Genomic DNA, 13,205 nt, shown 5'->3' with positions numbered 1-13,205 from the left:
TGTCGTGGCTTAAGCCCAGGCCATAAATCAGAACCACACAGTCTGCTCCCCTCCACTCTTTCTTCCACCCACTCCTGGAGGGATAGGAAGGAGAATTGAAAGAATGCAACTCCCACGGGTTGACATAAGAACAGTTTAGTAACTAAGGTATAACACAAATCACTACTGCTACCACCAATAATAATAATGATAACGGAAATAACAAAGGAAGAGAACACACCACCTCATCACCCGCAGACAGATACCTTGCCCCCACCCCAGCAGTGCACTAGCCCTTCTGGGTAACTCTCCGTTACATCCTGGGAATGACGTGCTGTGGTATGGAATACCTCTTTGGTTAGTTTGGGTCAGGTGTCCTGTCTCTGCTTCCTCCCAGCTTCCCCTCCTCCCTGGCAGAGCATGAGACTCACAAAGTCCTTGGTCAGACTAAACATTTGAGCAGTAACTAAAAACATCGGTGTTATCAGCGCTGTTCCCAGGCCGAAAGTCAAAACCACAGCACTGCACCAGCTGCTAAGAAGGAGAGAAAAAGACTGCTACTGCTGAACCCAGGACAAGCTTCTACTAAGAAAACTTTAAAATGGAAAGCATTCCTTTAGTTTGTAGTAGTTGTTATGAATGGTGGTGGGCTTTTGAGAAGAACAGAAGCATAAGTGCACCAAAGCAGAACAGGAAAAATGTTTAATATGTTGAATAGATAAAGCATTCCTTCCCACATGATTTTGCACAGATGGTGTTGGGGCAGTGCCATGAACCTACAGGTGCAGAAGGCCTTCCCTTAATCCTCATTTTCTTCAAGCAGCTCTCAAACTCACAGCTCCTTGAAGCCTGGAAGCACATTGCTTTTTTTGCTTCTAGCCATATGATATATAAAGATTTTGCCAGATGACTAGAAAGCCTGTTGCTTGAAATGCTTTAAAATACTTTGTCTTATCTGGCAAGATACAGTCAGACGAAGAAAAAAAATGCACGTTATAGCAAGTCTCAGAGCTGTTGCTGATTGTCACTCTTTTGCCCTGTAGAAGAAGGTGAGGTAGCTCTGTGATGTTGCTATAGTAGCTGCAGTTCTTGAGTGTCATTCTGAGAGTTACAAGGGCCATGAAGGCTATTCCAAAGACAGACAGTGATTAATGCTACTATATCCGTAGACTCACAGATCTGAAAAAAACCTCAGGAGGTCATCTAATCCATACTTTTGTCTGAAGGCAAGGTAAACTCCACTTACAGACATTTGTCTAACCTGATGTCTCCACCAGAGATGAAGTTATTGAGTAACATCCCTGAGTGATTTACTCCAGCACTTAACTAATTTGTTTCTCTCCTTATTTTCAGCTACACAGTGCTTTATGTCATCCATCACAGTTCCTTATCTTGTGTGATGTGCTTATATGTGAGGCTTGAACTGAAGGTAAAATAGGGTGATTCAGACCTCCTAGATTAGTTTAAAATATGAAAGTGAAGACCAAAAGAAAAGATACTTTTCTTTTACTTAAAGTTAACTAAACAGGCTCTGCTTGACTGAGGAATGGGTTAAATAGAGCCATTTGCCTTCCAACTATGTTTCACTTAAACAAATATGAGCAAATTCTGTTCCTGAAACACATCATGCTGAATAATTTAGGGAGTCTGGGACTGTATTGCACAGAAAGGTATCAGAGGGGATAATATAGCATTATTTTGCATAGAGGCTTTCTGTAATTTGGAATAGAATATATACTGTATCCTAGCAGAAAATAGTGTATGCTTGATCAAAATTATTTTTCCGAGCATTGGTGATTTTGTCAAACTAACAGATCAAAAATCCAGTATGAAATCTGTGTTTTATTAAAATTAATGAAGCCCATCACTAGGACTTTAGAAAGTACTTTATTGTGCTCTGACAGAGTAGTGGCTATAAATTGGTTGGATCAATTCCCCAAAGAACATCTAGAGAGGCAAAACAAGTCTGCATTGCAGCACCTGGTAGCTGGGAATATGCTGGGCACGCTGGAGCAAAAAGGCATAGCAGCAGTTCTGCTCTAGCTATATGGGATGCAACTGTTGTATGCAAAGTCCTGTATAGCTCTGGGTACCTGACCACAGTGTTATTCAGCCTACAGGTGATTTGAGGCCATACAGAACTCCGCAACAGATCATATCACCCTTGTCACATCCCACTGGGGTGGTGTGTTGAGCACAGCTTGCTGTAACATTGTGACTTCAGAGCATGTTGGTTCTTATTTCAGTTAAAAACCTGCATTTTGTAAACAAATATTCAGTTAAAACATTTATATCTGTGGATAAGCAAGTTGATGAGTCAAGGTTTTCCATGAGGGAAGATCAAGACACATGTGATTCATCCATCTGATATGATGAAATGAAAGTGCCTACATTAGATCAGGGAGGAAGAATATCTCATTTACTGGGAATAATTCATTAACCAACACTTCTGATTTGTGTCAGTCAAAACTAGATTTCTGTCTTGAGCTGGTTCTCACTTTATGGCCCTTTTATTTCATCCATGAATGTATACTGGATTTGACCTTAAAACAGCTTTATGCACACTGTTCTTTGTGATGCAATTTAGTGCCATTAGTATTCTAATGAATACTGCTACTTGTAAAATTCTGTTGGTCCTGAAAACTGTTGTGCATGGTAAGAATATTAAACCCAATACTACTGAAATATCTGAGTTCTGGTGCCAGTTTTAAATCTGTGATGCCTTTAACATTGAATATTAGAAAGTAATACTGGATGCGTCTATATACATACTTGTTTCTATGACAGTCCTTTCTTTACCCATGCAATGAACTGACTGGAGGCAATGCAATTACACTGGTAAACTTGACTCATTACTTCTTTCTATGTCACAGTGCTCAAAAGAGTTCAGGTGACAAACTATAATATAGGATTTCTCTGCAAAATATTGTATAAATATCTGCTTAGTAGTGGGCTGAGGGAGGGCATTGGCTGCTCTGTAGTATCTCTATTGAAAGGCACTGGGCTTTTGTTTTGTCTGAAAAAGTTTGCTGTGGAAAATAATTCATATATCTTTGAGTCATCCTCTAGAAGTGTATCTACTTGCATCACTGGTGTAGTAAGACTAGGACAGGAGCTCAAGATTTGACATGCTTCCCAAGTGACAAACGTATTTGTTGAATACGGTCATATGTGAGAATGTATTCAGAAAGCAGGAACGGCACCTGAGCTCCTGAACTACTCTTTCCTCTTGGCTGACATCATGTCTCAAATGAGACATAGTGGTAAGATGTTTGAATCAATTTCAGGTCATTTCTAGACAGTGGTTGACTTGCCTGTGTTTCTCTTCAGCAACTTTTAATTTGGTCAGAGCTTTACTGTGCCTTGTAAATAGAGTAATGTACAGACTGAAAGTGCAGGTTAATGCAGATTGCATTTGGTGAAAAGTTTAGCCCCTAACCTCTCAAGTAATTCTTTTATAATGTTCAAGTTCGGGGAATGGGATTCGTGTGGGCAACCATGAGATGCACACCGAGCTCTCATCCTCCCTTGTGTTGAGTTACTGCACAGACTTGGAAGAGTTTAACAGGACAGATCAGCAGAGGTTAATTCTCTGTAGCCCACAGTTTGAGGCAAACTATTTGGAGATGAACAGCCAAATTTCATATTTGCAGTCCAGGGCAAACAGATTGATCTGTGGTTCCCGGTACCATTTGTGCATGAATTATGTGAAAGATAGGAGGCTGAGAGACTGAGAAGGAGAGGGTAAGCCTTTCTTTCCTTACTTTTTTTTCTAAGTCAGTATATAAGACTATTTTTTTTTCTCCTTTAAGAAATCTGCAAATGGAAATGTTTTATTTTTGAAAAAAATAGTTACTGTATTGGTACTTTTCACTTCTCTTTTCATAGTTTTTCAGTGATGACTAAACTGATGGAGTTCTGAACAAGTGTGGTTTTAGTTAAGTTCTAGAAACCCATACAAGGGTTGCTCTTAGACACTGTATTAAATTAGCTGTGCATGTTCTGATTTTATGCATCAACATTTGACAAAAGTCAAACATTTTTAAAGAAAAAAATAAACCCATTAAGAAGTATTAGTGAACTACTTGAATCCAACTAAACAGAAATATTCTATCTAGAGAAAATTACTTCTTTAAGCTGCACTGTTGAAAATATACTACCTTAGAAATAAATTAGTACACAGGTAACATCAGGTTCGAACTTATTTGTGTCCCCCGGTCTCATCTGCCCATCTGTCCTATCTGTTTAGCCTCTATCATTGCAGAAATGAATGTCTTCCAAACATTGAGCATGCCAGAATTTCTGCTTCTGTTTTAGAGTGAAGGCTTATATGCACGACATCTGCAAATTAGAGCTGGAAAGAGGACAGAATGAATTAAAATGTAAATCTGGCTGTGGCTGATATAAATATAAATCAAAGTATAAATCTTATACTTGTCTGAGGTATTTGTATGTGAAAACCCATTCATACAATTCTGTTAATAAATGAAAACTTTTTTTTTTTTAAAGTCAAAGCTTTTATCACATTCAGCAGGCAAAATTAGTACACAAATATATCTCTTTTTCATTTTATGTTAATTCTAGTTTTAATTTCAAGCCAATTTCTTATCAGTCAGTGCTGTAATTATTTGTAGTTGTTCCAAACTCAACTGTAGGCAAAAGAATATTCTAAACCCCACAGTATAAGTCAACTGCCAGAAGATCAAAATAGGCACATATGAAAAAAGTCTGTTTCCATATAATTTACATTAGTTTTATCATGTTTTCACACAAGTATTGCACACACACTTATGTAACCAACTGATCATTCGCACATGCAGCAATCCAGTTTAATGAATATGTAAACAAAAGAGAAATTCAGATTGTGTTTTCCTGTTTGTTCCATATGTTTCTGTCTGTGTATTTATTTCATAAACATTGAATCCTAACTGTCTGGGGTGCTAAGGTTAAAGAGCAGTCACTGGGCTTGATTCCATGGCTAGAATTACCAGATGGCTTTTTATGGTCATGCATATTTCTGAGCATTAATTCAACGAAAAAGATGGTGTAACATTTACAGTTTTTTTAATGAAATGCAAAATAAAGTAAGCAGTTACCAATCCAAACCTCTGCCCTGCATTCATTAGATTTGCAAATTTTCAAACATCCTTAAGCCTATTTTTTGGATACAGCTGAAAACCACGTCAGCATGACAGTGTCTTTAAAATGCACAGTAAGAATAGATCACTCACAAGATGGCTCATCTAACCAGTTTGGTTTGCAGGGTCTTTATTACAGGTTTTGAAAAATAAAAAAAACCATTAATGTGTTGCTATAAATACAGGAATGTTAAATTACCTTATCAGTGCTTTTTCTTCTAGTTTAGTATTTCTGTTTTCATATTTAATTCTTTCTGTGCTTACGGGAAACATCAGGATTCAGGCTTTTTAATTCTCTGCCCTCTCTTTTTCAAGTTTAACATGAAGTCTATTCCCCTCTCCTCCTTTCTTTCAGTGCATTTACCCCACTCCACCTGAAAAATTCAGGTTTCGTCAGTCTTCTTCAACCATGAACTGAGATACTTCTACCCTTTTCAATCTCTTAACAGGTTTTATTTCTCCTCAGCCCAAATGATTAATTAACTTTTATTTTTTTTTCAGGTACAAGAGCCATTTCTCCCTTTCTTACCTTGCCCTAAATCTGGTTTTGATCCCACAAGTCAAAAGTTTTTTTTTTGCGTACATGATGGGTGGAACAAGGGGCTTTAGCAGGTTGCTGACTTAGTGTCAGTAATCCTGAGAGAATTAACAAATCCCTGCCAGGCACTAACTATTTTGTTCCCTTCAATTCTCTTAGAGTGATTTTTAAGGAAGCAACAACACTTTTTTTTCATCACTTTTTTCATCCAGACCTTTCCAGTTTTGATCTTACTTTGAATAGCAATTGGAAAGGAATATTTAAGTTCAAGGTCTAGGGATTTAGCAAAATTCCGTTAAAAACAGTTCAAAGTAAATAGCATGTACCTCCATTCAATTGATGCTGAAATATTTTTAGTTTGTGCTTGTGTGAGTGATAGTAGGAAGGTATCTCATTACGTAGATGTCCTCTGTGTCTATATGTGAAATAGATTTTATAGAATCACAGAATAGTTTGAGTTGGAAGGGACCTTAAAGATCATCTAGTTCCATTCCCCTGCCATTAGCCTGGACACCTTCCACTAGACCAGGTTGCTTAAAGCCCCATTCAGCATGGCCTTCGACCCTTCCAGAGGTGGGACAGCCACAGCTTCTCTGGGCAACCTGTTCCAGTGCTCCACCACCCCCACAGTAAAGAGGTTCATAATTATCTACACCTACCCTCTTTCAGTTTAAAGCTGTTTCCCCTTGTCCTCTCACTACATGCCCTTGTAAAAAGCGTCTCTCCAGCTTTCTTGTGGGCCTTCTTTAGGCACTGGAAGCTGCTTTAATATCTCCCTGGAGCCTTCTCTTTCTCCAGGCTGAACAACCTCAGCTCTCTCTGTCTTCCTAGGAGAGATGTTCCATCCCTCTGTTCATCCCTCTGGATGACAGGTTTTCAGATTCTCAAAATCGTGTGGTTGTTTTCAGTCTTACAATTGGGTGACTTCTTCCTGCTAAGGAATGTTTTGTTAACCTAAGTAATAGCAAAAAATATATTCTGAAAACTGCACACTGTGGAAAGATATATAGAAATACAGATGGCCAGGTGAGGGTTTAAGTTATAGGAGCTAAGTGATTCTTAAGATTCCTAGGATGTTTCATGGCTTAGTTGGCTGCTCTGCACCAAGAAATGGATTGTGCTGTTTACATCAATGCCATAATAACACTTTAAATTTATGGCAGTGGTCCTAGGTTGGAAACAGACTTGCTGGTTGCCTCCTTATAACTTCTGGAAGAACCAGGCAGTCTGCCTATGTATGAGAAGTTTTTAGATTATTTCCTTAAAATCTTTGCCAAAGAGACACGTTAAGGAATAACTTCTAAGATTTGTCCACCTGAAAGCCTGAGGTGACCAGCAGCTTTGATAGTGGAAGTTGAAGCAGGAGAAGAGAATACAACAAAAATATGGGAGATAGCAAGGTAATTTTGGTATATCTGTACAGCAAAGCGTAACTTTCTGGTGCACGAGGCTAATCTAGCTGTGAATGTCCCAGGAGCTCCATGGTGAGGAATCTCCCAGCTAATATATTAACAGCTTGGCAGCTTTCCAGGAAAATGTACATAAGAGATTGGATATAAGGGGTGCTGCATGCTTTGGCTACTATGTGCGTATCTGAGGCCTGTGCTTCTGGAGAGGGGAACTGCGCTTCATTTATTGGTGAAGGCCTAGGTAACTTACTGTATGACAGAGACTGAGAATTAAGCTCAAGGGTAGCTGCTGTGACTTCATATGCAGGTTTTGCACACTGTTGCAGTACAGCTAGATCCAGACAGTTGAGTGAGATTTGCAGGAATCCTTTGATATTGCTCTGAAATTATTGCTAATTCTTTTATATGTATATAATGTTCCTCATGTAATTTTACTGCCATGGGAGGGAGTATACCCTGACATTATTCTAGTTGTGTACTTTATATTGCTGTGTAACTAGATTGCTACCGATAAGGAATACTTAATTTTCTTAAGACTGCTTTTAAGCAATATGGGAAAATATCACTATTTTTTGAGACTAAATCTGAGTAACATGTTTTCAGTTTTACTGTTTTGCAGTTTTCCTCTTAAAGCAGAAAGCTTCCTTTTTTTTTTTTTTTTTTGCAGAGTTCAGAGGATATTATGAAAAAAATTGATGATTATTTATTTTGAGTGGCAGCAGTGTTGTGACTCACCCTTTTTGTGGGCATTGTTCCCTACATTCATAATGGATTTTGAAAACTGGAATGGACTTCTGCACCAAAAAAAAAAAAAAAAAACCCAACCAAAAAATACCCAAAAAACAAAATAAATGTAGGTTGCATAATATAGTTTCTGCATAATGTAATTTTTCTGTAATGTATTTTTTCCCAGAAAATGAGATGGCCACCTCCTGAAAGTAAACAGATGAAATGCTTTGCAGTCTTATTTTGCTGTGAGCCAAAAGGTATTTGGGTGACAGCTTGAGTATGTGTACATTGGCATATTTATTATTTACAGAGCCTATACAGCTTTGATGCACCAGATGAAACTGCTGAAGGTGTATTACATGGTTTATCAAAATGACTGCTGCATTAATTGTCATCAATTTATCATACTTTTGAGTACAAAATAGTTTCAGAATTGTTGAAAAGTGTACAGTGCACAAGTGAAGGAGTGAGGAAGTGAAGATAGTGGAATTTTACAAGTTCATCAGCACACGTAAATAAACATTTTCTGACAAATTATCTAGAAATTTTCTCCTGGCTAGAGGACAGAGATGCTTGACTGGTCTACAGCAAGCAATCAAATGTTCCCTACAGTATGGAATCAATTTAGTATGTCATTGGTTACTGCCTGATCCCCCAAGTGATAGTACGTCCCTTTTGTTTCCCCTCTCATGCTTCTCCCGCCTAAGGCTGTAGGTACGGATTCACATCAAGCTCTTTAGCAACACCCTGGGGAAAGGAACTGGGTTTTCTACAGTTAAGGGGAGGGTAATACATAATAATAAAGCCCATTAATTCTCTTTTTCTTTAGTGGCAATGTCAGATAAACCTGCTTAGAGACTTGAGAAATGTTACATGGATAATTTATTGTATGTGTAGTTTTAGATGAGATGTAAGTGTAATTTTGAAATGTAGTACCTCTATAGGTTCACCAAATGATACAGTGGAAGAGCAGATGAATCACAGCACCATATAATGGGTAGTTTCAGTGTGTCTTTTCAGCTGATTTCACAGCCTTTTCAGTTAGTGCTGGCTACAAAGGCTGACTGGGGACTTTGTAGTGAGGGTTGAAATGCAAAAGCACAGGACACTGTGGTAAGGGTTGAAATTCAAAAGCTTTCTTTGGTGATGTGGTTGGAGAATAAGTTTTATTCGGTTTCTTTTCTCCTTACTTGCTGTTTCTCTTTGGCATATGACTTTCTAAAAATGAACTAGTAACAAGATTCATTTGGCTACTCCACATTACAGGTGCAAACAGTAGTTAAGGTTTTAAAGATGTTTTTAGATGATGAGGATTCATTTTGATGGTGTATAAGGAGCAATGTTTGCTTTGTATTGAAGAGTGGGCTAATAAAGAAGGAACTGTAAACTTTCTTTTATAAATTTCAAATCCCTATTGATTTAAAAATGCAAAATGCTTTTTGCCAGAAGATGAACGTTCCTCAAAATCTCCTTGAAAGCATTGCTGTTCCTGGCCATAGCTGCATTTGCTTTTCAGAGAGGACTCGGCTACTTTTTTATTCTGCTTGAAATCCACTGCTCAAAACTATAATGTGATTGAGCAATGAATTGCAGAACACCTGCAGACAGGGGGCAGGCACCTGATAGCAGGATGACTCAACATTCCACCCCTTCAATCTGGCATTGTTTTATTTGCCTTATGTTTAACTAAGAAATGATGTGCTGGATTTTAGACAAACGCACTGTTGTAACACTTATTTACTATATGCTTTACTTGAAGATTTAAGATGCATTTACATATCATCGTGATTTGCTTAGACCTATACTGTGACTGTGGTTTGGTAATAATTTTAAAATTATGGAATGCAAGGCAATTGAGAAAGAACACACAAAAATTATTTAAAGGCTGACTTTTTAAAAAGAGAGCTATTAAACAGATTAGTCACAATCATGAGTCACTCAAATTGAGTCATGCTTACTTCTTGGTGGCTATAGGTTATCTGGTTTTGCTGTTTCTCCACACAGCTATGAATAATACTGTATTAAGAACTATTACTGCTTTGGAGAATGGCTCTTTCCTACTCTGCATGATGCCCTGTCTGAATGCATTTTTGCATTGGGTAGTTTACAATGTCATTATTTGGCTCATTCTTTCAAGACACTTGAATGGTTTTGCATAAAACAAGCAATGAAATATGTGCCAAGTGTTGAATTCAGGAAAGACACAAGCAAGTAAGGGGTCTCACTATCAATGCATGATTTGCACCATTTCTGTGGGGGTTAGTAGGAGATATTAATAGTCGTCTTGGTTTACATTAGCCCTTTTGCCACCTGAGGTGACTGAGACAGTAGTATTGGAGTAGTTACACAGAATGAAGATGATCTGTGAGGAACAGAAAAAACAAGGGAGGAGACACATAACACAAATATGTCCTGAGATGGTAACTGGTTTGATGGCTTAATAACTGTTGAAGCTGGGTTTGGATGTGTTGGGTTTTTTTCCTTCTATATTTGTAGTGAGCATGCATAAGCACAGCTGTAGTGTTAGGCGTAGTCCCAGAGCATTTACGACCATCATTCTAGGAACAAAATTGGTATAACATGCATTGGCCAAACGTTTGCATCTTGATGACTACCTAAAATAAGTCTGAAACTGTGTAGGTGCTTAAATGTGGGTTTGAGAGCCTGGATTTGGGTTAGAAAATGTAGGCTGTATTTCTTCAAGCATCAGCGAAGAGAAGGAAGTTACTGTAGCTCTGAATATTCCTGAGTATGCCCACATTTAGACTACAGTATTTATTGCTCTTTCTAAAAGCTACTGTCAGCATTTTTGTTAATACAAAGGCAAGATGTTTTTTTTTTTGTAATCTTTACAGAAAGAACAAAAAAAGATACTACATTCACGGTTTCAAGAATTATTTATATTTTTTTCCTGGCTCTGCTTTTGAGAATTTTTCTGATGACTTTAATTCTCTCTAAAAATGGATAGCTCACCTAGAAATAAAGCTTTCTTCCGTGACTGGCATCTTGCTGATTGATGTTGCATGACTGCTAAATGGAAAATGTTATTAGAATTAGAATAAAAACATCTTTCATATTTTTACTTCTCTGCTGAATAATGTAAAATCAAACCTGATTTTCTCTATTTTATTAAAGAGGTCAAGGGACAGACAACTTGAGTTAGAAAATGTGATGATGTCATGAAGACCCCTCAATGTGCTTTGCAACAAAGGAATTAAATGTCTCAAAAGGGAAAAGTAATTTTCACTGCCCTTTTGTAACAAAACTATAGCAATAATATCAAAGTGATAAAGCTGTTTCCTGCAGAAATGTCTTTCCCATATGCTTCTGTTTCTCTTCAGCAGATCTATACAGGAAATACTTGAGTCACGAGCAATTTTCAATGGGACCAAATTTATGTGAGCTGAGGCCACTTGTTCAGTGTTATCAGTTGTTAAACTGGACAAGGTCATCCCAGAGAAAATCCTGGCTTTTAAATTATTTTTGAGCCTTAAAAGCTGTTGGTAACCTGGGATGAGAACATATTCTAACAAAAAAAAAAAAAAAAAGGAAGAACGTGGAATGTGTTTTATAACTGGAGGACCGACTGCTGTCCTCTCTGTGTGCTTGAGCAATTTACTCAACTAATTCCGGAGACTTCTGTGAGACGTTCTAAGTCAGAATGAAGAGAGATCTTTTGCAAAGACTCATTGGGTGAGATTTGTCCTGGCCCTTGGTAGAGGACCTCCCCTTATGAGTTAAAAAGCTTGGCCCCATGAATATCATGGGCTGTTGTAAAGACCTTTCTGTGGACAATAGGTGGTAGATCACCTGTGGTCTGGCTATGTCAGAACTCAGCTCTTGGTAAGAGGGGCAAGAAACTCTGTTACCTAAGGAATGGAGATGTCCTTGGGGTCCTGGTACTGGGCATGTCTGCAAACATGCTTGAGCAAGGTGCTTTCTCAGAATATTTCTATCTCAGCAAAGGAACCAAGTCAGTTCACAAGATAAAATTGCACACGTGTAAGCAGTACACAGCACAGCAGGAGAATAAAATGCCAAGAATACAGATGGTGTGCAGTTATGTAGGTATTTCCTTGCCTTGATAAAGAAATTAGTTCCTGTGTTCTGTGTGTTTCGGTGACTGCCACACATTTCTTTCTTTCCCAATCAACCATTATACAAAAGAAAATGCTTTCAAGTAATAAGAAGGTAAATTTGAATATGTGTATAACACATCTCTGTACCATTTATTTGTATTTTCTGTGGGATTCTGTTTTATGCTATGAAGCTGAATCTTATGTAATAGGATTGTGTTATTTAATGTGTGGAGTGCTGTGTCCTTACCTGGCTGGTTTACTGTGTTGAAAGACACAATCTGCTGAGAATGTCTGTCTTTCCCTCAATCTAAAAGAAAAAAAAGAAAAATATTTTGTTTGCTGGGAAAGACAAAATAACAAAATGTGTTGAGAGTTCATCGTTTTCTCAAACTTCAGAAGAACAAACTTCTATCTGTGCATTGTCCTTCTGGTAAGTTGAAATAGTAGGTGGTTGGACACTAGCACAGATAGTGAGCCTGGATAGAAATAGAAGCCTGACAGAGGAGAACTACTTTCTGTGAGAAGAAATTAAAACAGCAAGGTAGAAGCTGAGCAGGAGCTGACCACTGACTGTTGATGCCAGTATTCAGTGGCTTTTTCATGGCGTTTCAGTGAGATACAAGTGCAGGGGAATATACCATAACTGATGAGACTTTTCTGATGTCAATGTATCATGATATTGAAGAAGCTAATGCTCTGAATCAGTGGGTTTCAAATGTCATTGACTATTCATTATAGTGAATAGAAATTCAGGAAAACTCAGAAGAAAAATATGTGATTCATTACCATGCCTTTTTTTTTATTTTTTAAATAAGAATGAGCAACTGGAGCATCATAAACCCCCACAAAAATAGGTGAGCTAATGCCCAAAAGTAAAGGGACCTCCCCCAGCTGCCTATCACTATTGTGCTTTACCTCATGATTGTTTGTTTATGTTGCTGTATTTATTCTGGAGTTTGTTCGTGTCTTCCTGTCATGTCCTCCAATATCAGTTTCATTATTTTTACCCATCACATTCTTCTCTATCTTTTCTCCCTGTCCAGAACTGCTTGCCATGTGGACAGCTTTTCCCCTCTATGAGAGGTAAGATGACTGGGAAGAAATATCATGCTGAGATGACATCCAGAAATAAGTCAACTAAATGCACTTCTTGATAGGCTTTTACCATGGTTTGGAGGGGGCTCCAGAACTTGGATGTGTCTTGGTTTTATATTTATGTGATATACGAGGCAAGTTCAGAAAACAACATGTAAATAAACACATTTCCTCAATTTTGACTTAATGACATCAACTTTCCTTCTGACCCTGCTAGCCCCTGAAATTAATAAACACT

The 13,205-nt window shown here is 37.9% G+C and overlaps 1 protein-coding gene across 1 annotated transcript in view; it reads left to right on the top strand.

Annotated features, from left to right (window-relative positions):
* Positions 1-12,983, top strand: part of LOC136010136 (protein FAM13A-like) — a 66,968-nt gene extending 53,985 nt beyond the window's left edge. Inside the window, exon 7 of the mRNA XM_065670847.1 lies at positions 12,916-12,983. Within this exon, the coding sequence (XP_065526919.1) occupies positions 12,916-12,952 (37 nt within the window). The 3' untranslated portion in view covers positions 12,953-12,983. The remainder of the gene's footprint in view (positions 1-12,915) is intronic.
* The last annotated feature ends 222 nt before the right edge of the window (positions 12,984-13,205 follow it).

The sequence above is a fragment of the Lathamus discolor genome, chromosome 3 (genome assembly GCF_037157495.1).
Source record: "Lathamus discolor isolate bLatDis1 chromosome 3, bLatDis1.hap1, whole genome shotgun sequence".
Lineage (NCBI taxonomy): Eukaryota > Metazoa > Chordata > Aves > Psittaciformes > Psittacidae > Lathamus > Lathamus discolor.
The sequence above is the reverse complement of the archived record's forward strand: the minus strand, read 5'-3'. Positions and strand labels throughout refer to the sequence as shown.